The following is a 27,703-nucleotide window of genomic DNA, read 5'->3' as shown; positions in this document are numbered from 1 at the left end:
GGTGTGGCAAAAGATGTTCCAGACCGGCCTCTCACAGACGTACCTCGGCTCGGTGCTTGCCCAGTGCTAGGCCCAGGGGTGGCAAGGAAAGGCTGCCAGGGAGGGTAAGGGGAGCACAGAGCCCACCTTCCCACTCCCTATCTCTGCTCTCTTCCCTTTCTCCGTCACTCTTTTCACTTTGTCTTTTTAGATCAGCCCTTTATTTTCTTCCTCTTTCCCGTTGGTTCAATATGATCCTGTTCCTTCCTGTCTCCCCTCATTCCCTATTGTCTTCTCACCTCAAATTCACTTCCCAAGCCGGCTTCCCTGCCATGACACGACAATCAGTCTCCCTTGAGTCATCCTCACTTCCCCCCAACGTCCCCTATCACTCTGACGTCTTTCCCCCCTTCCTCCCCCCAGCTCTGACGGACGCGGTCCTCTCACCCCACTGAACCCTCCTCCTTTATAAAGGGATTTTCCTCTTTTTAATCCACGAGACCCCCGTCGCAGCCTCAGCGCTCAGCGCACCGTCGGCACCGCGGGGCGAGAGACGATCCTCCCTTCGCTCCGTCCCTCCCCCGCCAGCGGGAAAGCCCCGGGCGGGGACGGAGCCCCGGGCGGGGGGGACAGAGCCCCCGGCGGCTCGGCCCCGACACCGCCCCGCGGCATGGGCGGCCGTGCCCCGCGGGCTGCGGGCCAGCGCGGCGCCGGAGCGCAGGTGGGCGGCGGGCTGCTGGCCTTGCCCGACAGCGCGGGGCTGCGGGCGGTGCTGCTGCTGCTGCTGCTGCTGCTGCTGCTGCCGCGGGCGCCGAGCCCCGGCAGGTAGGGCTGGCTCGGCCCGCTGGCCACGCCGGCGGAGCCGCGGAGCCGTCGGGAGCGCGGACGGGTCTTGCCGGAGCGGCTGTGCGAGAGCGAACGCGGAGCGGCAGGGTGGGGAGGGGGCTCCGGGAGAGGCTGGGTACGGGGCTGCCGCCGGCTGCGTCGCTCGGGAGTTTTCCCCCGCTGTAGTTGGTATACTTCAACATTTCTGCCTTACGACAGCTTTTAAGCTTGCCGTTTGCTTCCCTTATTGTGAGAGAACAGATTCTTATGTTTCATGCTGGACAATTAAATGTTGCAGAAAAGAAATCGCAGATTTTAAAATACGGGAGATGTTAAAAGGGGGACAAGACTTAGCATTCCAATACAAATAGTTAAAAGATGCGTTTTGCTGTTGTAGCTATTACTTATGCATAGTTCTAGTATTACTAGTTCTAGTACATTTGAACTATTACATAGTTCTAGTATTACTTAAAGGAGTTTTGTCTTCAAAACAGAGATTTTTGTAACAGTCCACATGGCCAAGATCTTCTATCTCTTGTGCCAAACTAGTCTGTGACTGAAAAGTTCCCAGACACTGAGGACTTGGTGATACCAAAATAATTCAGTGCTCAATAACTGACTTCAAAGCATTGTGTAGCTTTCAGCCACGTCGTTCATTCCCCTTTGTGCTCAGAGACTGTAACCACAGGTTGTTGCTCCACAGGCGTTTTAATTGGCATGTGACATTAATCTCAATTACATCTGAAATTCTCGTTTCATAAATTCACCAGACTAGTCTCTTTAATAACCATATTTGTACAGGGTCTTTGTACACTGATTCTAACAAGCAGGCATGTTAAAAGCAGATCTATTATTGCATTCTCTCCAGAGGTCTTAATGAAATAGCAATATAAGAAACAGTTGGGACTTCAACATGGCTTTCCATGTGGAGGGACTGGTGGCCATAGTTGTCTTCTACCTGGCAATCCTGGCAGTAGGGATATGGGCTGCTTGGAAAACCAAGAACACCGGCAGTGAAGGAGATCGCAGCGAAGCTATTATAGTCGGTGGAAGAGACATTGGTTTACTGGTTGGTGGATTTACAATGACAGGTATGTAAAAAAACACTTTTTCATTTCCTAGCCAGCGTATAACTTGTCAGTTTTCCACCTGAATAAATTTCAGTCTGTGTGTTGAGTAATGCAAAGTGGGGAAAATATATATGCTTTATATATATGCTTTTTATCCAATTGTTTAATGAACAGCCAAATGAGTAATCTGTATAAAAACAACAAATGTTTGTAAATCTTACAGGAAGAATATATTTTCATTAGCTTTCATATATTTTTATTCCATCTTCATCCGTAGATCAGATATGTTTGGGACAAAAATATGGAATTAATACAGATTAATTAGAAAGTTTTAAAATAATTGTTACTGTATTTAAAACCATCCAAATTTGTGTGTTATTCTTGGGTTTGTTTAATCTGAGTAAAACAAAGTTTATAGGGAAAATATGTGTAGGAAGGGGAGGGTGTATGACATAAATTAACTTTCTAAAAGAAAATTGGCGCAAGTCCAAACTTGTAATTGTACAGATTTCAGCAAAATTATTTTGTGGATTCTTTTAGCTTCTTTTTCAGCAGTTGGACAAAATAATGCATTACTCTCAATAGTAGTATCAGTAAGAAAAGGCTGGGTGAAGGAGGAGTTCTTCACTGATTTTGTAAACAGTGCTCTCTAACTCCCAGAGCCAGTCAAACCAGCCTTAGTAAATAAGATATTCATAATACTGTCCAAAATCTCAAAACTTATATTATGGTATTGGAACAAAAATGCATTATAGGAAGAGTGAATACACCCACCATTATATTAAGGTAAATTAATTTTTAGGCATGTTTTTTTTGTTGTTATTCTTAATTTAATCTTAGTCCTATTCAGGCAAAGCCCTTTCAATTGTCAAATTGAATTTATCTGACTATATTTATGTTTTGCTTTTTTGCCCTGTTCTGCTTTCACAATTATCTAATCAGGAAGAGACAGGTAAAACTTGGGCCAGAACTCTGCATTCTTTTTTTGAGACAAATTCACATTCTTTTGCAGGGGCATTTTGCTCATTCAAAGACTGAATATTTAGATACTGAGTAAAGAATGTTTGTAGAAGTCAATAAGTCAATAAAGTTTGAATACAGTCAGATGTTCTACTTTTTGCACTATGCTGTAATTTACTGTACCACGCATCCATCGGCTAATGATGCATGAGGTATGACGAGCTCATAGCAAGAGCTGGTTAGACTGCTTTCTGCTGAATGAAACGTTTTCAGGAGCACTGAAACCAGAATATTTTGCAGAAATATTGGTTGCCACAAAATGATAAACATTAAATCAGGGGAGCTGAGATAAAAAAAGGCATTTTCCACAGAAGTGGCTACGACTAATGGCTTTGCATGTAGAAGATACAAATTCTGGTCTCCTTAATCCGATTTTGCATGAATATTTTGTGTAACAGCTGAAGCACAGATGAGACCTGAACTGGGATATCCTATATCTCAGGCACATTCTGTAGCCACCACAGTTCACACCCACACATGTTCATCCTGTATTGTGCAAGTTCTAGAGATGGCACAGTATCTCATCTTTGCAGTAGAATATCAGAGTGATCCCAAAACCTTTGGGTATCTAAAGCTGTCATGGAATTTGTACTGTCAGGGCTGACACTCTCTCTCCCCTGTGCCTTCCTTAAATCTGGCAATTAAAGCTTGATATGGTGACTAACCTACACTTGCAGTCGTAGCAAACCACGCCTGGCGGATAAAACAAGGTCTGGGCACAAACCTGCTGAGCCAGGGGTTAGTCCGAGTTTCGTCTCAGTTAGGGTGTTTGGGTCACTCAGTTTCTAAAGTCATAACAAAATTATGAAAGTAAGCTGATGAAAATCCACAATAATTTTTACAGCTTGATAATATTTGCAAAATGGACACATCATTCAAGGACATACTTGCTTTTTTAAAAATGGTCGATGCTGATTTTTCACCTCACAACCATGACTATTCCAACATCATCTTTATGTTTTTCAGGTTTAATTTTCTAAATATAAATTAGAAAGCAAAGCCTACCCTGCAAAAGGAAAACAAGAATTGTTTTAAAAGTCTCCAGAAAGGATACTTTTTGTATGTACATGAAGCACTGTGGGTTATGAGATAGGGCCTTATTCTCTTTTTTTTGCCTGAGACAAACTCTGCAATGTTCCACAGGTACTGGCTATGAAAGTGGTAAAAGTTTCTAGGGTTATTTAGTGGAGAGGATGACAGCACTTAGCTTATAAATTTAAAATAAAATTCAGAACATAAGCATCAAAGTCAAGATTCCAGAGTAATTATAGCTGATTTTCTAAATAACATAGAAAAATCTTAAAGCACTACCTATAAATAACAGCTGTGGATATTTTTGGATATTTGTGGGTATATGCTATGATCCTGAAGAAGAAAAAGCTGTATCAACCAGCTACTGAAATGCTGAGCACAAAGCCTGTGGACGGTTGAGTGTGTCTGCAAGGAAGATAATAGAAAGAGTGAAAAGGTTGAATTGTGGATGGATCACAGCAGCTCATGTTAAAATGAAATGACACTGTGCCATAGTAGACACGTATAATCTTTGTATAATTCTTACATAATTATAGATAAAATGTTGCATGAAATACTAGCCTTCCTTATTTTTGTGAATGAATTTTTTTTAAAAAGTGATACCTGCAACAAAATTGAATCTAATTTGATTTTGGTGATTGAGTTTAAACCTCAAAGGAAGTAGCTGATATTACATAACTAAATGCTCACAAACATGACCCAAAGGTAGTAATCTATTGATGTAATTTTTGCATTTTAGTTAGATAGAGCTACGTACCCTCCCACATGAAAAAGAAATATTACACAGTCCTATTTTATTCTAAACCTTGGATCAGAATTTTCATTTTACAGAACTTGATGAGTTTATTAAATAATTTGAATGGTCAGACAAAGAATTGTTCCTGAAGAAGTGCCAAAAGATTTGGTTTCCTTGTATATATCAGTATAAAGAACTCAGAGATCAACTTCTGTGTCTCATGGGAACTAGAAGAAAAATTGCACTCCTTACCCTCAGTATTTGTCTGATATTTTTTTAAAGTGCACGTTTTAAATGGATGTTGGTATTTGCTGCATTTTTTTGTTCTTCAGATGGCAGGCAAATAGAAGATTAAAATAGATTACCACATGAATGTTTTCATAGATTATTAAATATTGTATTCCTTTTGGCTGATTTAGGTAAAAACAAAAAGAATTTCACCAAAAATAAAGGTATTAAACTAACTTTAAATTGTGGCTTAGCAAATGAGGATCAGAAAATTAATATCTAAAGTTGAAATCCCATCCTGTCTTATCCCTTTATTTCATTTCTATTGTATTTACCTGTGTCAGTATACGTGCTGACTAGCCATTCACCCCCTCAGAAAAAGACATGTAACACCTTCCTAGAGTTCTCTGGTCCTTGACAAATGTTCCAGAACAGTCATGTGAACAGAAAAATTGATTAGCAGCAATTTTTCAAACCGTAATCCAGAAATCAAGGAATAAAATTAAAAATAAAGGCTAAATCCTTCATGCCGCCTTACACAGCAGTATCTGTCTGCAGGGCAGACAGTGGAGGGTAATGACCTCTACAACATCACACAGAAGGGAATTGACTTGATCTCCTCCAGAGGAAAATGAGGGAGCTAGGCATGACATCCAAGTGCCCCTTGGAGAACACCTGACACCTCTGTGGCAGCCACTGGCAAATCAATGCAGCAACTGGAAGCCCCCTTCACCACAGCTGCAGCAATGCGTATACGGACACAAATACGTGTGTCCTTGACTATGGAATATCATTCCCACCTGTAACCAAGTATATAATTAATGTAGAATTCATGCTTATGCATTTTCTGGGGAAAGAGACAAATAAGCTTCCTTTTCTAAATATTTACCTTTTGATATTGTATACAGGTGTTTATTCCATGCTGAGACACAATAGGCAACAGACATCCCAGGTAGTCACAGATTTTTCAGTACAGAATGGTGTCTCTCAGGGGTCCTTACAGGGGCCAGTACTGTTCAACAGCTTTGTTGGGGCTGTGGACAATGGGGTTGAGGGCACTCTGAACAAAGTTGCAGATGACACCAAGATGGGTGCTGTGGTTGATACTCTAGAGGGAAGGGATCTACAGAAGTACCTGGCCGAGTGTAAGAGGCCAAGTGTAGAATCCTCCAGCTGAATCAGGCCAAACCCAAACATGGATACAGGGTGGGTGGTGAGTGGATTAAGGGCAGCCCTGTTGAGAAAAAAACCTGGACTCACAGAATTGTAGAATCATCAGGATTAGAAGAGACATTTAAGATCATCAAGTCCAACTGTCAGTACTAGCACTGTAACCCCTAAACCACTAAACCACATCACCCAGTGCCAGATCCAGACACCTCTTAAACACCTCTGGGGGTGGTAACTCCAACACCTCCCTGGGAAAGCTGTTCCAGTGCCTGACCACCCTAACCTAAATTTTGACCTAATAGTCAATTTTTTTTTTCTAATGTTGTAGTTTAAGGCCTGGTGATCTGAAGATTTCGGGATGTTATGGAAAGTTAGTAAACCCCCCCACTCTGTTAGGATAGTAAAGCCTCCTGCAATTAACCAATAGCACCTAACTGTGACGAAAGCAGATGGGAGTAACACAATGACCCTAGGTTATAAAATGTTAAATTCCCCTGCAATAAACACCATATTCGCCATCCATCATATTGATCCTGTGGTTTATGGTCCGTGTGGCCAAAGGGAGCCACCGTGCTGGCTCTGACCAGGGTGTTTACCTTGCTTGAAAACCTACATCTAACATCTAATCTGAATCTCACCTATCTCAGTTTAAGTCCATTTCCTCTTGTCCTTTCACTGCAGGCTTGGTAGAAGATGCTGGCTCCACATGACTACATCCTCCTATCAGGCAGTTGTAGAGAGAGATGAGGTCCAGCTCTTCTCAAGACTAAACTTACCCAGCTGCCTCAATTGTTCCTCATCAGACATCTTTTCTAGACCTTTCATGAGCCTTGTCACCCTTTTCTGGACACACTTCAGCCCTCAATGTCCTTTTTAAAGTGAGAGGCCCAGAACTGGACACAGTACTAGAGGTGCCAATACAAGGGGATGATGTTTTTCCTGGTCCTGCTGGCTGCACTATTGATGATGCAAGCCAGGTGCCATGGGCCTTCTTGGCCACCTGGGTACACCTTGGCTCATGTTCAGCTGCTGTTGACCAGTATCCCCAGGTCCTTTTGTGGTGGACCATTTTCCAGACATTCTGTCCCAAGTCTGTAGCACTGCCTGGTGTTGTTATGACCAAAGTCTAAGACTCAGCAATTGGTCTTGTTGAACCTCATGCACTTGGCCTCAGCCCACCTCTCCAGTCTGTCCATATCTTACACTCCTGCAGATCAACACTGACCCAACTTGGTGTTATCTGAAAATTTGCTAATGGTAGACTTAATCCCCTCATCCAGATAATCAGCAAAGATGTTAAACAAGACTGGGCCCAGCACTGACCTCTGGGAGACACTGAGAGAATTGGGGTTGTTGGCCTGGAGAGGAGAAAGATCTGTGCAGGCCCAGATAGCAGCCTTACAGTACCTAGAGGGAGCCCCTTTTAGAAAAGATGTTGATCAGGGCATGTAGTGATAGGATGAGATGTAGAGATAGAGAACTGAAGGGTAGATTTAGATTATATATTAGGAAGAAATTCTTCACTGTGAGGATGGTGACACACTGGAACAGGCTGCCCAGAGAAGTTGTGGATGCCCCACCCTTGGAAGTATTTAAGGACAGGTTTGACAGGGCTTTGAGCAACCTGGTCTAATGAGTGGCATCCCTGCCCATCACAGAGGGGTTAGAAATAGAAGATTTTTAACGTCACTTTTAACCCAGACAATTCTATAATTCCAGAACTCTGGCAAACAAAGTATCATACTCCCCTCTATCTTAATTCATACTGTCAAGAGTCACAAAATCCCAAATGTTTGACAACTTGGTCTTCTCATTAAGAACCAGCCTTAACCCATCTTCCCCATGTGGTCCCATATCCCACCCCTTATCTCTGTGATACACAATGGCTGTTGCTAACCAAAACTCTAGTTGTCACAGGTCTCCTTGGGTCACTTCTTCTGTTTAAGTCTTTCTCTGCATGCACACCCCTCATCAAAGTCCATTATACCATTTCCAGCAACAGAATGGTTGCTGGAATGAAGCAACATTCCTTTGCTTCCAGTTGCTGAAAGGGGGACAATTGTAAGTCTCTGGTTGCTGGAGATCTTTGATTCCAAAGCCACAGTACAATTCAGCCACATAACCTCCAGTAGTACTTGAGAGATATCACAGTCAAGTGGAAAAGAGTGGTTATTTAGCTCTCAATGAATTTTCTTAGGGAATTTTATTACATTTTCTTAATTTGTTTTTCTCTCCAATTGTTTGTCTTAAAGACAAAATCGAGTTTGCTTGTATGATGGTGGATGATGGGAAAATTCTGAGGAATGTTTAAGGAAAATACATTTTGAAATATTGTGACTTTTTACACAGAAACCCTAACTACTCTTATATGGAAAAGTAAAGGCTTCTGACACAAACCAAAACATTATAAAAATCTAAGACTTGTAGTGGTCTGTCTGCCCTTGTTCAAACTGCTAACTTAGATTTATAAAACTTATTCATTATACAATAGAGATAATAAAAAAAAAAATCTTGCTTGGAATCTGCAAACAGGAAGAGCTAAGCTTTATTACTTGATTAGTTACAAATTATTTTTGCAGATGTAGTCACAATACATTTCTGTGTTGGAGTTCTTCTCTCATATATACTGTTGATCCCAAATTCTCAAATGTAGAAATTTCCCTTAAAGGCAAAGAATCAACTTATTAAGTGTCAGAGGTTGGTATATTAAAAATAGTGCTTTTTGGAGAGAGAGAGATAAAATCAGATTGGAGATATCAGATTGGGCTATTGGAAATAGCACATAGCTGTTATGGAATATGGCTCAAGGGAGCATAAAAAAAAATGAATCAAAGTTTAGAACTTACATAGCAACACAAAAAGCAACACTATATAGAAATATTTTGAGAAATCAGAGTTTATAAATATGCTTCATGTAGAAACAATTTAAAATTTAACAAGGTTTAAAAGATGTTTTTTTCATTAAGGTCCTGGTAAATAATGTGTTCATAAAAAAATTGCTTAATTTAAATGTTCTTTTTCAAACTCCCCCTTATACCTCTTCTTTATTTGTACTAACAAAATAGTAATGGTAAATAATGGGGGACTCAGCCCTCACATCTTCACTGACTATACAGAGACTTAGACACTTTGATGATTACCTCAGTCCATTTGACTTCTTTTTTCATATGCTTAGGCTGTAAATTCAAATTAGGGCTGCCTTTAATAAAAGAATGCCATGCCTGGCAGTTGTATTGTTCATGTAGTAAAAAACAATATATCATACATAATGACAACTTAATTATACAATATGTGAGATTTTCTTTCTTTGTGGGCATTAAAGACTTTTCCATCTTTTCCTTTTCAGCCACGTGGGTTGGAGGAGGTTACATCAATGGGACAGCAGAAGCTGTGTATGTCCCTGACTATGGTCTAGCTTGGGCTCAGGCCCCTATTGGATATTCCCTTAGCCTGATTTTAGGTAAGCAATGACTAAAACTAGTAATCCCTCTTTTTAAAGGGTTCTGATATCAGGTCAATTATTTGAAATAAAAAAAAACCTGGGGTCTGATAAAAGGTTGCTGAGGTAAACTGAATCCCTTAGGCTAGTACGTTTGGTTATTGAAAAAAAAAACAAAACAAAACAGAAAATCTCTATAAATAGTTTGATATCTCAAGTGTCCTAAACTCTTTGTCAGTACCTATTTGATTATTCCAACCATATTCTGCTGGTTGAGGGTAGGGAGGTATGTTTAAATAATCAATGCCAAGTTTTATATATTCATGTTTTCTTTAATTGCCTATATATCAGGAACATGACCCAGGTGCCCAGGTATCAGTGCACCTATAAATCTTGGAATTAGACAAATATCCTTTTGTGTTAGGAAAGTGCTTATACTTTGTGGATCTCCATCAAGAATCTAGGTAACTTTTCTAATTTTGTGTAGGAAGTATGTAGTACATAGTATGTAGCACATTGGACTGGAAACTGTCTCCTTAAAACTGGAACATGCAGCCCCTTAAAAGTAGTACAGTACTCTAAATCACGTGTCAGAATGCAAATGTAGAATCCTGATATATGCAGGGTCAGAGTGTAAAATACAGACAGTATTGTAAGTTTTAATGCTGCAATAATAATGATGCAATTCTTTAAAAAGCATGTTGTTACAGAAAGAAGATCCTGTGTTTTTCATATTTCCTTAATGTGACTGATGTACTCACCTTTCTAATATTACTTAACATCCCAGTCTATTCTGAGTCTATTCTCGGGGTCCTCCTACCTAATCTATCCCTTTGTTTCCTTTGGTTGCTTATCCAGATCCTCTTTCACATTTTACTTCCAATACAACTTGTTTTCCTTCCTCTTTCTTTTTTTCCCCTTGAAAATGCTTTCCAATGGCCTGTCCTAGTTATCCTCCCTTCCCAGGCAGAAACTTTTCCCACTGCAGATGTTCCTCTCTGCCATTCACAGGCCAGCTCCAGCTCTGGCAGTGGTTGCAGACAGAGGAAGGAATTTCTGTAGGCATGATCTGTACATGAAGGTTTGAGGGGAGGAATTCTTTATCCTTCTTTAAACAAACAGATAATAAAAATTATAAACACAAGGCTGGGAAAAAATATTACTGCTTCAGACAGGAAGTATTTAAGATTCATGTCATCTCCTTGTTTGTTCTCCATACATTTTTTTTTCCTTATTTTTTTAAGCAATTTAGCTTTAAAAGTTAGAATACTTCCTATTTCCCTTGACAGCTGTTTGAACATTCTAATAGATTATGGTTTTTTTTCTTTAATTATCTTTTGCAATGATGGCATAACAAGTAGAACAGGAAAAGGATCCATTACCAAACCAAGAATCACAAAGTAAAAAAAAAAGCTGATGGGTTTCTGCATCTACCTGCCTAAACACAGCATTCTCATAAGCACTATAAATTGGTATGACAGTGTGTGACTGAGTACCTTCTGCTCAGGGAACTTGATGAAATGAAGAAATATGAGTTATAAAAAGCAATACAAAGAAATTTGGAAAATCTGCACAACACAATGAAGAAATGACATATCTTGTCACGAGGAACCTAATTAAGGGCTGCCAAATGCCATACAGTACATCTTATTGGGAACTGACAAGGTTTCCAGTTCATTATTATACTTTATACAGCCGTTTTACTGTTGTAGGAGTCTACTTGGTATAGCTATGTGCAGATCTCAACTACACAGGTTTCCATACATGGGCTCTTTCAGCTTTCCTGAGATAGGTCCTTCTTTTTTCCCAAGACAGAAAGAATTTGAGGAGGGGAAGCCTTTGCACATTTACGTAGATATGCAGCCCATATACCAGCCAGGCAGAGCAGAATTGTGATATGTCAAAATTCCTGAACATACAAAAGTGAAATAACTGTATGACAAATATTCATGGAATCTGACACCAGCAGAACTCAGAAGCCATCCGACCTATCCTGCAGGTAGTAAGGTTGATTCAAAAATACATAATAATTCTGAATTGTCCTGAAAGAATTAGATTTGCTTAGTGTACACTAAACCACATGTGAAATTCTATTTCTGATTCAGGAGTCTCAGTTTTATTTTTAGGACTGTGTGAAACTTCATGCTGGATTCTGGTCTAAGAATCAACAGGATTAGGTCGAAAAGCCATTCCCTTAGGCTAATCCAAAATAAGACAAAACTCTGACAGCATCCATAATGGGAGATTACATAAACTGAGCCAGAAAAAAATAAGAAAAAGCCTCTTTTTAAATTATTGGACTATAGATACTAATGGAGTGTGTGTGTTTAAATAGTTCTGTAGATGTATGTAAGAGTTTCCAGAGGATATTTTAACTGTACTTTTTACTTACAAACAAACAAACAGTGTTGGTGACATTTTTGTACCCCTAACTGACAATGAATGTTTTATCCCTTAATGGTAATGCATTTCTAAACTGCAGCTGGTGTCTTAATGCTGCTTTTTCTTTGTAGGTGGCCTTTTTTTTGCAAAACCCATGCGATCCAAAGGCTATGTGACAATGCTGGACCCTTTTCAGCAACTTTATGGAAAAAGGATGGGAGGACTACTGTTTATTCCAGCTTTAATGGGAGAAATGTTTTGGGCTGCTGCCATCTTCTCTGCCTTAGGTAAGGAATAAGCAGTATAAAAATTTATTGCAGGTAGAAATTATTAAGAATATCAGAAATGCATTAAAATTCTGGCTCCAAATGGTAACTATTTAAGCCTAATAATTCAGACTGTGACATTTCTAAGACCCATGCTAACTAGCAAATAAATCCAGTAATGCTACCCCTTTATTATTTTGATAAGGGAAAGACATGCAAAGTATCTATTCATTTTCACATACCTTAAAGCTGATCCTCTTCAAAAAGCATGAAAGCATTTAGGAACAAATTTCTGTTAATAGTGAGGGTGACATAAATGATTGCAAGTGCCCCTTTTGTGTTAAATCTGACCCAGCTTTTCTTTTACATCTCTGGGATGAGAGAAGTTGGTCAAAATTGCTCTTAATGATATGTAACAGCATTTCCAATGCATCTAAACAAACCAATCCTTTGCACATAGGAGATTTACATATACAGAACATTCCATAACACAAATAATAGAAGTAAACCAGATGCTGATCAATAAATTGAAGAATTATTCAATTCTAAATGGATTTTTTCCTGAAAACATGAAGAAAATACTTAGGAGTCAAGAAACAATTTGGAGAATTAGTGAAACTATGACTCAATAGAAAATCACTCAACTACTCATCCAGTCCTGAAAAAAATCAGCTTCCAGGGTTTTTGATTATATTTCAGGCCTGAATTTAGCAACCCCTTTAAGAACAGAGAAAGCCCTTGAGTTGAAGCACCAGTAATTGACTTTTACCAACTAATCATACTAATAATGCACATGCATGTGGTAATGCCTTCTAGCATAAGCTATTTTAAACAAAAATAAACTTTGAAGGTACTCTCCAACTGCGCTCTGATGAACTGTAAAGCAATGGGGAGCTTGTTTACCACAATTTCATCACTAAATCCTTAAAAGACTAAGAAAAAATGCATGCTGAGGTGATAGGAGTTGAATAACTTGAAGAACACTCAGAATATTTGGAATATTTTTGATTAAGGACAAGCCATTCTCTTTTATTTCAACACAAGTGGTCTGAATACCTTTCTAGATTTATATAACAGCTGTCAGTTAAAGACAGTTAAAGACTGTCTCAATGAGTATAAGTATCATTGAAGATTTTGATTTTAACTATTCTGTGAATAATCTAGTTCCATTTCCACACCTATCCTCACTGATGAATGTTTAATCCCAGTACTTTTCACTACTTGCTCTTCATCACGGCTCCTTGCTTGGCAGGGTTGTAGATGGGAAACACTGGCCTTAAAGCTGTGGAAAAGCTCTGAGCTTGTAATTCTTAAGCACATGAACTTTGAAGGTTCATTGTGCAGCAAAACCTCATCTGTCAGTTCCCAGAAGCTCTTATATATCACACATCTTGTTGTCTTCTAAGGCCAAAACTCTTCCAAATATGTGCTCCATAATATCCATCTACAATAACTGCAAGCACTAAAAGTTGTTGCAAGATGTTTCATTTAAATCATTCTAATTAGAAGGAGAGGAATTTTTTTAACACTGTCTTAAAACTTTGCAATCACTTGAAATAGCTAATATATTAAGGGAAATGTAAAACCATCCTGATAGCTGCTGGAGGGGCAGTGCAGGAGGCCACAAGCTGTTCAGGAGGTTTCTTGAGTGCACTGGCAACAACTTCCTGACACAAATGATCAGGGAGCTGATGTAGGGAGGTGCTCTGTTGAACCTGCCACCTAGACACAAGGAAGAACAAGTCAGAGATATAAAGGCAGATTTGGCTGCAATGTTCATGAGATGATGGAGTTTGTGGTCCTAAGAGGGGGGAACAAGGCAAATACCACAACTGCAAACATAGACTTCAGAGGAGTGGAGCTGGGCTTTTCCAACATTCTGCTTAGAAGAACCCTGTGGGAGATTGTCCTGGAGTCCAGAAGAACTGGTTGATATTCAGGGGATCACCTCCTCCATGCTCAAGAACAGTTCATCCTAACAAAAGGGAAAATGTGGACTGCTGTTGAATGGGATGGGGCACCTTGTGGCAAAAGATGTGGAAAAGGCTGAAGGTATTCAGTTCCTCTTCTATTTCATTCTTTGCTGGTAAGACCAGTTTTTAGGAATCACAGGACCCTGAGAAGCCTGGGAAAGTCCAGTGCAAGGAAGATTTGGGAAGAGAGCCAAGTGAGGAAACTGTAAAATATGCTGGACAGACACAGTTTCATGGGACTTGAGGGGATGCATCCTGCAAGTGCAGTGTCAGTTGGCTGGTAGCATTGCAGGAACACTCTCAGTATCCTTCTGAAGACTGTGGCAGCCAGGGCTGTGCATAGCTGGTTTTCCCAGACAGAAGACAAGAGAGTGAAGTGAACAGAACAGACCTTGAGCAACTTCCAGTAATGAAGTGCTGGGACTCTTCTCTCCTCCATTTCCTAAGAACCTGCAAAATGACAGATGCTAAACTTAGACCAACAGGAGCATCTCTTTTCCCATTCCCTTCAAAGGTGCAGAAAGGGTGTGCAGAATATAGAGGGGGGGAATTATTAGTGCTAATTAGTTACAACAAAGGTGGGCCTTCCCATCAGACATGCTGTGAGATACACACTAACACACAGTGCTTTGGTTTTCCCCTTAGGTGCGACTATAAGTGTGATCATTGACATTAATGTCAATATTTCAGTCATTATTTCTGCCCTGATTGCCACTATGTACACACTTGTGGGCGGGCTTTATTCTGTGGCCTACACCGACGTAGTTCAGCTCTTCTGTATCTTCCTGGGACTGGTAAGTTTGGCCTTTTTTGCCCTGTTTTGTCAAGGATTTTGCCCTGAACAGCTAGAAGGGTCAAGTGTGTTCTGGGGTGTACCAGGCACAGCATTGCTAACTGGTCAGACTCACAGAGTGCTGACTTTTAAAAAGAGTCTGCATTTGCATCAGTGTACAGCCCGTACTTTGGAAATAGTGCTGTCCAAGAGGCCTGATTCTTTTTGGCTTCTTTCCAGCCAGTCTGGCAGTCCAACCACTCTTGCAATTTTCCTTTCAGTATGTATCTAATTTAGAATAGGACTGGTGCTGACTCCTTCCCTGTCTGTCTGAAGGACTGTGGCTCGGGTACTGGAAGGAAGCATCAGACGCAGGAAGCTGTTGGTAAAATAGTCCAGAAATACTGTCACTGCACCTGCAGAGTTGATACTCTACTGCTTCTCTTTTCTGTGGTTGTCACCTACACAGCTTAGTTAACCTCCTGTTTACTTAGTTCACCTTCTTGGTTTTTCCCTCATTTCCCTCCACCACCCTTGGAGACCACAATACATGAAGTCTCACCAGATGTCTTGCCTGTTTTAGTGTGGTAGTGTGAATGTCCCTCATCAGCTATCAATGATATGCTAGTGGGTAGCCTTTTATTTACTGCTGTTCTTTAAGCCCCACATTGAAAAACATCAGTGTGACAGGGTCCAGATCACAAGGGTGCAATCAAACAAACTGCTGGCTTTGGCAGCAAACAAATTTTATTTACAGTAATAGACAGGTGTGCATAGTCACAGGTGTGCAGAAAACTGCAACATGCTAAAATAAATTGAGTGGCTCAAGATGAAGGAACCAAAGGGCACCTTGGGGGCCTGGTGTTCTTTCTCTGCTTTCAACAGAGTTCTTGTGCAGCTCTAAGGAAATTGCTTCAGCCAGTGCTTACACAGGTGGTCACTAACCAGCTGTGTGGGTGTACTTATGTTGTGGCATCTTACTGTGAGGACTATGGCCTTTAAGTAATTTAATGGAAATGGTGCTAAATAGCCTGAAAAAGCAAGCCCAGGTTCCAACTGGCCACCTCAAATGTAAAGCTATTCCAGACCTTCTTCCCTCATATCTTTGCTCTTCATCTGAATGAAAGGGAAAATACTATCTCTTTCCTTAATATTAAGTGTTAATATTTGTGAAACATTAAGTTTCTACAGATGGCATGCATTACAGAAATTCCCAAAACTGGAGGTAGTTCAAAGTACAGAAATTGTCTTCCATTGTGATCAAATCATGAACCACTAGAGAGCTTGATCCCATGGGAATAACATTAAAATCAGCATGAACCCAATGGGGGGATGGGAAGTCAATGAAGGTTGTACAGAAGTCTTCTATATTATTAGATCTATAGCTCGATATTGTTTTGCTTAATTCAGGCTGGGCTCTTTACATAATTTCCCATTTGAACAGCCGTAATGTAATGCTGAAGAACCCATATTCATGAACTCAAGAGTGTGATCAGTGAAGCTGAAGAGTCAGTATCTAAATGTTCATGCTCTAGGGAGGCAGGTTTAGATGAGATGTGACAGTCTCACAGTAGATGTCACAGCAGAGGATGGCGCAGGTTCAGTTATGCCAGCAACTTCTCCAGGCTCTGGAGCAGTTTTTACTCCTACTGTCACAGAGCTTTGCTGCTTCTTCCTCTAATGTCTGGTTTCTCTCCTGTTCTTGTCCAAGACAAAAAGCTTGTTGCAATCACCCCTGTTTCTCCCTTCAGCCACAGCTTTTCCCTTAGGCTTTCATAACCTCTACCTCAGTCACTCCATGTGCATCTTTTTCTCTTTACAGTCTCATGTAGTGTCTCTCCTTCCTTCCTCACCTTCCTGTACCCACACCTGTAATTGTCATCATGTCATATTTATCTTGCCTGGTGAGACTTTCCCTGAGCCTGTATCCCCACTATTATCTTTTCATCTCATCTTTATTATTAATTCCCCATTCTAAATTCTATATTTTCCCAAATAATTTCCAGGAATAGTTCAGGGCTGTAATTTTTTGCAGGAAAAGGAGTCTAAATATATAGATGTGTATACAGACACATATATATGTGTGTGTCTGTAAATGATGACATCCCAGTAAACTGCAGGGCCAAAGAAAGTGTCTTGATCTGGTTTATTTGCTAATGAAAAGGCAGTCCTTGAGACCACAAAGAGCTAGGTTACTGTGAGGAGCTGGATTAGTTTACAAAACCTCGTAATGTATTTGCAATACAGTACCAATGAAACCCTGGGCTGTGGCATGCAGACTCCAGATGGACTTTTAGACATTTACCTTACTGAAAATCTCAGCAGAGTATGGCCAAAGTACATCTGTTCTGAAGTTCATCACTTGGATCACTTGGAAACTTCACTTTTGACATTTGAGATTCAGAAACAAGAATAAAAAAAGTCTGTTTGACATCCTTGTTCCCCCTGAATTTCTCAGGAAAGAGAATATTAATATCCTTTAATTTTGACAATATGCTTATTTTCCCTCAAAATATCTTGAAGACAGTTGAAAAATTTTGGTGCTCTTTCAAAAAAAAGCTCAGGCAGAGATTGAAATGGAAATCTTTCTGCCCAACTGCTTAAACTGGCAAAGTTTAACTGAGGGCAGAATCTTATGGTACAGGACAAACTGCCTGAATAACAGGCAGTGCTACAAAATATTCTTCACACACTGTTGTCATAATTGTGCAACAAAATAGAGAAAGTTATTTGACTTTCCCCTCCCTGCTCCTGTCGCCCCTATACACTTAACTCTGGTCAGTTGTGATTGTGGCAATCTGTGTGGTTTTGGATATCACTGGATCCTTAAGGATGCTGTGCTTGTGATGATATAGTCCATATAGTGCAAAGGCTGGTTTTCACCTTGGTCGAAGCTGCTGAGTTTCTTCTCCACAGAAAGTCAGCGACTTACACAATTGCAAAATGATTTTGCAAGTAAATGCACATAAAGTCAGTCGACTAAGGAATTGGGGCTTCTGGCAGAAACCATCACTGGCAAGACTTTTTTGATTTAGATAAGAAACAAAGAGACTGAAAATGGTAAAGAGACCCCTAGAACGCATCTTTCAGAAAGGTGCTGTAACACTGGTCTAATATTAGTTCTAGAGGAAGAGAGATGAGGCTGCACCAACAGCAATCCTGTCTTTTCATAGTCTTCCAAGACTCAGTTTAGTATTGAATTAAAAACAAATTTGCAAGCCTTCTGATGTGATGTCTCATGCCTGTATGCTGCCATGTCCTGATGCTATTAAATGAAAATTTGTAAGTAAATATTTCTCTACTGTGTGGTCCAGGAAAGAGTGTAAACAATATATGAGGAGGTTAGGTAAAATAAAACAAAGTTCTATAAATGTGTCTTTGCTGCTGATTTTGCAGTTTCTATTGATTAATTCTCTGCACACACTCTCCAGAACACATGTGAGCTATCCATTACCAAGCCCTTTGGATTTCAGAGATGTCCCATCTGCACAAAATCTGACTTCTTGCAAGTTATCTTGATAATTTGGTATTCAATCTGTAGCAAACAAGAATAAGAAGACTAGATGAGTATGAATATTAAAATTTTACAGATTTAGAATATCTTCTTTGCACCTGAGCACATTGTTTCTCTTTGGTTTCAGTGGATCAGTGTCCCCTTTGCCATGTCCCATCCTGCAGTAACAGACATTGGGCTCACGGCTGTGCACCAGGTGTACCAAGCACCTTGGCTTGGATCTATCAACTCACTTGACATTTACACATGGTTGGATAATTTCTTTTTACTGGTAAGTAGTGATCTGTATGAAGGAGTGAAGCATTTAAGCACTATGTTATTGTGACAGGTGAAAATAATAAAGTCTAGTTAAGAGTTTCTATCAAACGGAAAAGTTTTGCCCTCTTGACTCCTGCTTGATATTTCTGTACATTTGAATGATTTCAGGGACATATCAGCCAGCATTGCCAGGAATGCAATTTAAATATCATCAGGCTGAAAGAGCTGACATGTTAAAATTAAATAAAAGTGTGCAGCTAATGCTTAACTGATGTCATTGTTGGCAGAGAAATTCATATATTGCAGAAGGCAATAAATACATTATACAAATGATAAAATATGCCTTAGGTATAGGTGAAGAAACAGCTGTGCAGAGATGGATGGCAGAAATTCGTATATGCACACATGCCAGAATGAACCAAAGTCTTTCATTATTTAATGCCTATATATTACACGTGGTATCAATGGTTATTAAGTACTTTCCATTAGAGGATGTAGAAACACATGCTAACATTTTCCATTCTCAGTGGCCCTATGCAAATTTACACTGGTTTTATTATCATGTACTTTGGGATTACATTTTCTGGGTTTTTTTAAAATCCTCTCAGCCAAAAATCTTCAGGGTTCTTTTATAAATAGTCTACTAAAGCATTTTATTTTATTCAGCATTCTCTCAGAAATCTGAAGTATGACATTAGTTCAAGTGGCTGTATTCTCTCCCGTAAGCCCGAAGGCAAAGAAAAACAGTCATAAATAGCGAGTCAAAACCAGACTTGTCTGTGAAACTAATTTAGTCCCTATGTGTGCAGGAAGCTATATGAAACACCTGTATACACACTTTGTGGTCCAAATGCCTCCTGCCTCATTTAGTGTATAGAACTAGGTTATGAAATTTGCTTGGTTTTCTTTTTATGCTGTTACTTGCTTACTTAGTGTAGACAATTCAAATCCTGCTCTCAAGACACAATTGTTAGCACTCTAGTTTACAACCTTTGATAATACTCTTTTGTGTCATATTTTGCAGAAATAATTTTAAATCAAATCAGGATCTTCAGTTACATATCTTAATAAAAGAGAAGGGTTTTCACCATAAAACAAAACTTTTCTTTTTTTGGTTTTGTCTTCCATTTCTATTGGTATTGTATTTGCTGAAGGCAGTGGGAGAATAATTTTTCAGATTACGGAATAATCAATGTATGCAGAATGTCTCGCTTTCTGCAAAAGACTACATGAATTCACAAAGGAAGATAAAAACTTGCTTTGACATCATGTCAGAGTCTAATTTTAGTGGAGGAGGAGTACTGGAGGAAAAATTCTTCAAATATGAAATATGAAAATAGTAATTTTCATAAAGCTTTATCAAGCAAAGTATTGATGCTAATCGTATAAAATCATATAAAAAAATAACATCTAAAAGAATGGCATTTATGTGGACTGACACAAGTTTGACATTGCTTGTGAGAATGAAAGTTGCAATTATTACTGGCTGGCTGATATTATAAATTAAATTATTCATTATTATTTATGATAAATTATAAAGTAACAATATGGCTTTCAGCATTCAAGTGATCCTTGTACATGTTCTCTATATGATGATAGTAAAAAAATTCAGCTACCCCCCAGCCACAGCATGCTGTTGTGTTTGCAGACATTAGGAGGAATTCCATGGCAAGCGTATTTCCAGAGAGTTCTTTCCTCATCTTCTGCCACATATGCTCAAGTTCTGTCATTCCTGGCTGCTTTTGGCTGTCTTGTGATGGCTATTCCTGCAGTACTGATTGGTGCAATTGGAGCATCTACAGGTAAATTATTAAAAAAAATCAGTAGTACAATAAATGCAAAATGAATGGTGCAATAAATGTGTGAAAATAAATCTTGTGTTAGATATAGGTGACATATAGGTTAGATAGCCAGGTGGCATCATTTTTCAACTCACAACTACACAGAAAAATAATGTTATAGAATATTACTCCCAAAGAAAATTGTTCCTACTGCATTGGATGAAATTAAATAATTTTGTACATTCTAGATACCTGCAGACACAATACTTCTATTCAATGTTTGCATTAGATTCTGGTACTTTTATTTGGTTGTAACAGTAATAAGGGGAATGGGAGCTGTTATTTAGTCTGGAGAAAAAGAGACTGAGGGAAGACATTTTGCTCTTTTCAACTACCTGACAGAAGGTTGTAGCAAGGTACATCTCCCACATAACAAGGAACAGGACAAGAGGAAATGGCCCCAAGTTGCAGCAGGGGAGGTTTAGAATGGATACAGGAAAAATGTGTTCACCAAAAGGTTTGTCAAGCCCTGGAACAGGCTGCCCATGGAAGTGGTCGATTCACCATCCTTGGAGCTATTTAAAATATATGTAGATGTGGCTCTTGAGGATGTGGTTTATTGGTGGGCTTGGTGGTGCTGGGCTGATGGCTCAACTTAATTATCTTAAAGGTGTTTCCCAACCTAAATGATTCTGTAATTTTTCAGAAATTTCTTACTTTGACCAATATACCCTTGCCAAAGTTTTTTTGTCATAGTGAGAGAGATCCCCTTCACAGTGACTGTGTAGCTAAACTGTTAAAAATATTCTGTTAGAAATGTTTACATTGCTTTGAGCCCTGTCTGTAATCCAGAAGAGTAGTTAAACACATCACAAAAAAACATGGATCCCAGACTTATTTTATTGAATAAAACTACATTTATGAACAATTTAAAGTTTATTTTAGAGACAAGGAAAAATGCTGAGCAGAATTAAATCTGCCTAACAGAAACTAGTGTGACACTGCCTCTCTGACATGCCATCGGTCTGGCTCTAGTAAAAGCTTGTTCATTGAATGCACATGAAAATGTGGTACTATGAGTAGCTTGCTGTGCATGAAGTCAAGAGGTGATATGACTGCTAATGTTACTTATTATTTTTTATTAAATATTTATTATTTTTATTATTACATCCATGTGTCCATATTGCAGCTTGGAACCAGACTGAATACGGTGTGCCGGACCCCAAGAGCAAAAAAGAAGCAGATATGATTTTACCCATCGTGCTGCAGTACCTTTGCCCAGTCTATATCTCGTTCTTTGGCCTCGGTGCCGTATCTGCTGCTGTGATGTCCTCAGCTGACTCCTCAATTTTATCAGCAAGTTCTATGTTTGCTCGGAACATTTACCAGCTTTCTTTTCGGCAAAATGTGAGACAATTTTTTAGTTTTTACTTCTAAAGAAAATTTTAGGTGAGACCTGAACTAGGTGATACATAGACTACAAATTCATAATAAAACACCTCTGTCATGTTCCTGCCTATAACTAGAAAAATAATTTCATTACTAACAGTATGTTTAAAAAACTGAAAATCATAAAAATAGTTCTGGTTGTGATTGATGACAAAAGTAAAAAAGCTGGCTTGGGGAGGGCAGCTGTCAAGAGTTCTCATGAAACTGCAATTTATCCAAATAGATAATTACCATTCCTACAAGTGTAAGTTCTACTTAAATTCTTCACAAAATGAGCCATTTTTCTAATGTTTCATTTATTGAGAATTTTTTGGCAACAGAATGGTCTAATGAGTTGGAATTTTTCTTAGGAAACAGAAAAGAAGAAATTCTGATGCTGACAGGTTTTTTTCTATTTGAGACATATTGTGATTCTATTTAAAAGTTATTTCTTACACTGCTGTTTTTATTCTTTGACTCATCATCAAGCTTTTTGCTATATTCAAAGAGTAATGGTTTTGGGAATGGCAACCATAACCCTTTTTTCTCTGAGCTTGAGACTGAAATAGAGATATTAGTTTGCAATTATTATTGAATGAATCATGCAAAGCTTTCTTTTACAATTCAGTATTTTATATTGACTGTAATTATATTGACTGTGATTTATATTGACTTATATACAGTCAATATTATATTTTGACTGTATATAAGTGTAGGCATACATGTAGGGACATGAAAAAACCACCTAACACTGCCCTTTCTTTTGCAGGCTTCAGACAGGGAAATTGTGTGGGTCATGAGAATCACTGTTCTTCTGTTTGGAGCGTCAGCAACAGCAATGGCACTGCTGGCTTCATCAGTGTACGGCCTCTGGTACCTCAGCTCTGACCTGGTTTATATCATCATATTCCCCCAGCTCCTGTGTGTGTTATTTATTAAAGGAACCAACACCTACGGTGCCATTGCAGGATACCTGTTTGGCCTCGTCCTCAGAATAACCGGAGGAGAACCGTACCTCTACCTTCAGCCCTTGATCTTCTACCCTGGCTGGTATCAAGATGATAACAATCTCTATATCCAGCGATTCCCATTTAAAACACTGGCAATGCTCTCCTCCTTCTTTACTAATGTCACAGTCTCCTACTTAGCTAAATACTTATTTGAGAGTGGGACTTTGCCACCAAAGCTGGACTTTCTTGATGCTGTTGTTGCTAGATACAGTAGAGAACACATGGACAAAGCAACTCTTGTAAAAAGCGACAATATTGTATTAAATGAACTTGCACCTGTGAATCCACGACACAGTCTAACTTTGAGCTCAACTTTCACAAACAAGGAAGCCTTCAACTACGTTGATTCAAGTCCAGAACTGTCCAACACTGAAGATAATTAAAAAAATCTTGTAGCCACAGGCAAAACAATGAGAAGCAGGATATTCTACAAAGAATAGTAAGAAGTGTTTTATCAGAAGAAAAGCAAGAATTGGGAATAAATGCCACTGCACATTCTTTAAGTTGTATCTAGGAGCAGGAGCATCCTATGGGAAGAACTCTTTTTCTGCTATTATCTAATATGTTGGATTAGATCACAGAGTGTTTACTAAAGTATGCACTCAATCCCATTCCTTTTATCCAGAGCTATATACTGTACAATTAAAAAAATATTAAAAATTTAAAATATATGTAGAAAAAAATGTGCAACAGTTCTTAGCTAGGATATCATATGAAGAGATTATAATACAGTAAGTCTGAAATATTATCACTCAGCATTTTATTGGCATTAACTGAAAATATATTGCCACAGCTATAAGTGATTTATTACTAAAGAGTTAGTTGCTTGAGCAAAGACAGATAGACAACTTCCCTGGGGTTTTGGTCTGGTAATTTTTTCCTTATAAAGAAATTTAAGTAATACAATCTAGTATTTTATTATTTGTGTGATACAGCAAAATGTACAAAGAGTAATAAATTTCTCATAGGAGTGCTAAACATGATATATTAATTTTTAAAAGTTAAAATTAAATCACCAGTTTAAAATTATGTTATACCTGATGTGAGACAACCTTAAGCAAAACATTTTAATATAGATGTTCTCTTTCTTCTTCTGTGGTTAGTGACTGTCACCAAAATTATTAGAGCAATAACTGGAGTTGAAATTCAGCTTGTGAAAAATGGCTCTTATAGAAAAACTCATGAACTAAATAGAACTTTTCAGTGTTGGGAGAAGAAGCCTTATCCTGACTTATCATCAAAATGAACACAAGCAAAGCAGTCTGACACCAAGCTACTTCACCAGTGAAATAAATATTGAAAAGTAAAGAGAATCAAGAAGGCTTGAAAAGAGAGATGTGAGGGTTTTCCTTGCAGAAAAATCCCAATTTTCACTTATTGAAAAAGCTATTCCTAAAGATGCCAAAAAGTCTTTTGGCTTGGTCATGCTGGAATTACTCTGAAAAATCCAGGTTTTCCATAGAAAATAACATTTCCTCAAAAATGTCTCAAAAAAAAACCAAACAGGCTTGCTGGACATCTTTCCACATCTCTAAGTGTTTGCCTCTGAAAGCAGCTTGGAGAGGAGCTGAAAGGAATGCTGAACCCACAAACATGGTGAGAGGCACAGTGGTGTCTGGACTCCTTCCCTGACCGCTGTCCTCCTGGCTGTCACACTGAGCCTGCAGAGCAGCAGCAGTGGCCAGGTGCAGACAAGACTTCGCTCACAAGTGGAAATGCTGGCCAGAAGCAGCAAAGAGGGGAGATGAGGCCTCTGCTGACTTTGCCCAGGCCAGCAGGAACATGCGATGTCGTTTCCACTTGCCCACGGCCAAGATGATTGTGTCTGTCCCCATTGGTATGTGCCTTTCTCAGTGCAAGCTCTAGTACCTATATTTCTCTACAATTAAGAGTTATGCTCCAATAATTCTTTTTAAAATCTGTGAATGACGCAAAATGTTCATTTGAAATCCAGATATCCTCCTGTTGCTGGTCACCAGTGAAATTTCTTTTTTTGGCACTCACAGCACGAGGAGTTATACTGGAGGATAGGAGATGTAAGAATAGGTTTTGCTGCTAAAGGAAGAAGCCATCAACTTGTGCATTCAACGCTGACATAAGCTTTCACGTGGTTGAATCTTTAGATATGTTTTTCTCCTTTTGTGGAGTCTTAACAGCAGATACATATATATATATATTTAATATGTAGAGAAAATTCATTTCAGAGATGTTGATTTTTATTTTTTTTTCCTTACACTGCATTTAAAAATAACACTGCAATTCAGTTCCGAATACTCATTGTGATCTGCAGTACTACTGTGCTTACTAATATGGAGTGTGCTCTGGGTGGAGGGAATCAAAGCCAGGATCTGCACTAAAAACTCAGAAGAGCCATTATAGCAAAGAAATGAAAAATTCCTGCGAGGTGAGTGAATAGGCCACCAGTGAAATTCAGGGTGCTGAGTATCACGAACCAAACACGAGCCCAGCAGTATTAATTCCCCCATGAACCACAGAAGAGATGAGGAAATAGACTTCAGAGAGGAAAGAAGGGAGGAACAGAGCCACTGCCGAGTTATTCTCCATTTTCAGCCCAAATCCACTAACTAGTCTGAATCTTTTCTTATAGGGAAATATCAAGTCACAGTTTTACCTGCTTACATAGCCAATGCCTTATGCTGCTGTTCCAAATTAAGTTAGAGGATCCCATTTTACAGTCACCTGTAGGCCTTCCTAAAAACTTTTCTCTTACCTCAGTTTTGTCCAGGAATTGCTAGAATTTCACTATGAGATGCTGCATAGTGACCAGATGTTTTGAATACAGCAACATTTCTATATTACTTATTTCAAAATGCCAGCTGTGGGAAAATAAGAAAAAGAGAAGGGGATTGAGCTGGAATAATTTAAGAAATTTTGATTGAAACATAAAAATATTTTTTTTCAATCTATTTAATTGTTGCCATAAAAATGTGAATGGTTTTAAAATGCTCAAAAAAAAAAGGTAGGTGAGGAAAAGAAGTGTTAGTCCAAAAATTTCAATCCAGATGCTTTCAACACTAATCAGAATATTTTAGTTTTTATCCTATAGATTTTTTTTTTTAATTTATGTGATTTTATGGGGTTTTCCTGCTTAGATGGACTACAAAAGCCAAACCAAACAGCCCCATGCAAAGTCTGTTTACAGGTTTTACTGCCTTAGCTCAGATGTCCTACCATTAAATTTGTACAGAGCCATTCATGTAACCAAAGGCTATATCTGTGATTGATAGCTGTGGGGAAAAAAACAAACAAAAAACCAAAACAATCAAACAAAAACTATGTTACTTCCACAGGCAAAATACCAACAGGATATGATTCTTTAAGCAGATTTTATTTTCAGAGGAATTATCAGTCTTTCTCCCCTTTTGCAATTTGTGGACAGTAGTACTGTGCAGTAAATTGGATTTATAATCAGTGAAGCAAACAGCTCATTTTCAGACACTGAGGTTATTGTTTCTAAGCCTAGAATTTTAAGATAAAAATATTTAAGATAAAATATTAGAGTCATATATTTTACTTTCATATTCTTAGCATTTGTGAATAACATTTATTTGACAGAGTTTTTTTGCCTCCTTTGCATGAGATGTGTTCATAAAATCAAGGTTGATAACATAGCTGACATGTCAAAAAAGTTATTTCATCTCTACTTGTCCAAATGGGATGGTAAACATGTTATAAACAAACCATACTTTTGTGAACCTGAACTGAATGTAAACATTAAGTGGATCAAATAAAGTCAGATTTAGTCTTTTATTTTCATATAGTACAAGAATTTAGGATTTCAAATAGAAGTATCATAGGAAAAAACTGTGATTCATTTTTCCTTCTGCCCTTCAAGTGTACTGGTAAAGTTCCACGTGCAGTTAGTAAGTTATTGTAAGTCTGCTATTAATCAGGGCAGTATTTGTGGATGTAGTTTAAAAAAAAAAAAAAGAAGTATATTTTTGTCTGTGTCAGAAATGTTATATTAAGACTATACTTAACAAAGCAGATAGGAAGCATAATATAGATATATATGTTTTAACTTCATTTGTATTGTATTCAATAGCGTCCATGCATTTCAGGAAAATATTGTCTGGTTTTGGGTCTGTTTTGTCCATCTATTAAAAATAAAGATGTTTATTTTATTATCACTCAGCATCACCTGAAGTTCTGTCCCACAAGCATAGCCCCACAGATATGAGGTGGTCCTGGCAAAAGGGGATCTGGTCCTCACCCAGGCAATCAGCACAGTCACAATGGCTACAGCCCTACCCCAAAACCTGGCTTCAGTGCTGGAAACAGAGTTCTCATTTCAGTAATCTCCTCCTTGTCCTCACAGTCACAAAGAAGAGAAGACCCTGAGCTCCAGGATAATCTGCATCCAGAGGGATTCCCTCCTGCAGACCCCTTGCCAAGGACATTCATTTGGGGGTTCCACACTGGGAGAGGGGCTGTGAGTTTGACAAGGAGCACAAAATACACTATGGGAGCAGGAGCTCCCACACGTAGGAGACTGCAGCTGTGATCCACTCCTGTGTGAATCCACTGGAGAAAGGGTCTGATAGCTTTTCCCTTTGTAGAGGGACATGAAATCATCCTGGACATTGAATATGCTATAAATATAATTATTTAGAAATACAAAAATTTGTGGATTGAAAATTAAATCTGTGCTTTTATACTCCTATTAAGAGTTTGATCATCTCAGGAAAGATACAAATGGGTGGCTTTCCAAATGCTAATGGTATTGCCAAATAATGGCACATGCCCAATATACAGAGTATTTATCCCCCAAATGCTTTGAAAAAGTACATGCACAATAC

General features: G+C 38.7%; 1 protein-coding gene across 2 annotated transcripts; it reads left to right on the top strand.

Moving 5' to 3' along the window:
• Positions 1-26,361, top strand: SLC5A7 (solute carrier family 5 member 7). Of its 2 annotated transcripts, none has more exons than XM_088051539.1 (9): positions 1-104; positions 1,673-1,895; positions 9,407-9,520; positions 12,013-12,168; positions 14,766-14,914; positions 18,534-18,677; positions 20,313-20,466; positions 21,635-21,852; positions 22,643-26,361. In XM_088051539.1, the coding sequence occupies exons 2-9, from the start codon at positions 1,718-1,720 to the stop codon at positions 23,264-23,266; spliced, it is 1,737 nt and encodes a 578-aa protein (XP_087907665.1). In that variant the 5' UTR covers positions 1-104; positions 1,673-1,717; the 3' UTR covers positions 23,267-26,361. The 2 variants fall into 2 exon arrangements, with proteins under 2 accessions (XP_087907665.1, XP_005516624.1); XM_005516567.2 differs by lacking the exon at positions 1-104 and adding an exon at positions 590-700.
• The last annotated feature ends 1,342 nt before the right edge of the window (positions 26,362-27,703 follow it).

Source organism: Pseudopodoces humilis, chromosome 2 (assembly GCF_049639895.1).
Source record: "Pseudopodoces humilis isolate 2021_Gansu_Grassland_sample_001 chromosome 2, ASM4963989v1, whole genome shotgun sequence".
Classification (NCBI taxonomy): domain Eukaryota; kingdom Metazoa; phylum Chordata; class Aves; order Passeriformes; family Paridae; genus Pseudopodoces; species Pseudopodoces humilis.
Note: the sequence above shows the minus strand (reverse complement) of the source record. Positions and strands in the feature narration are given on the sequence as shown.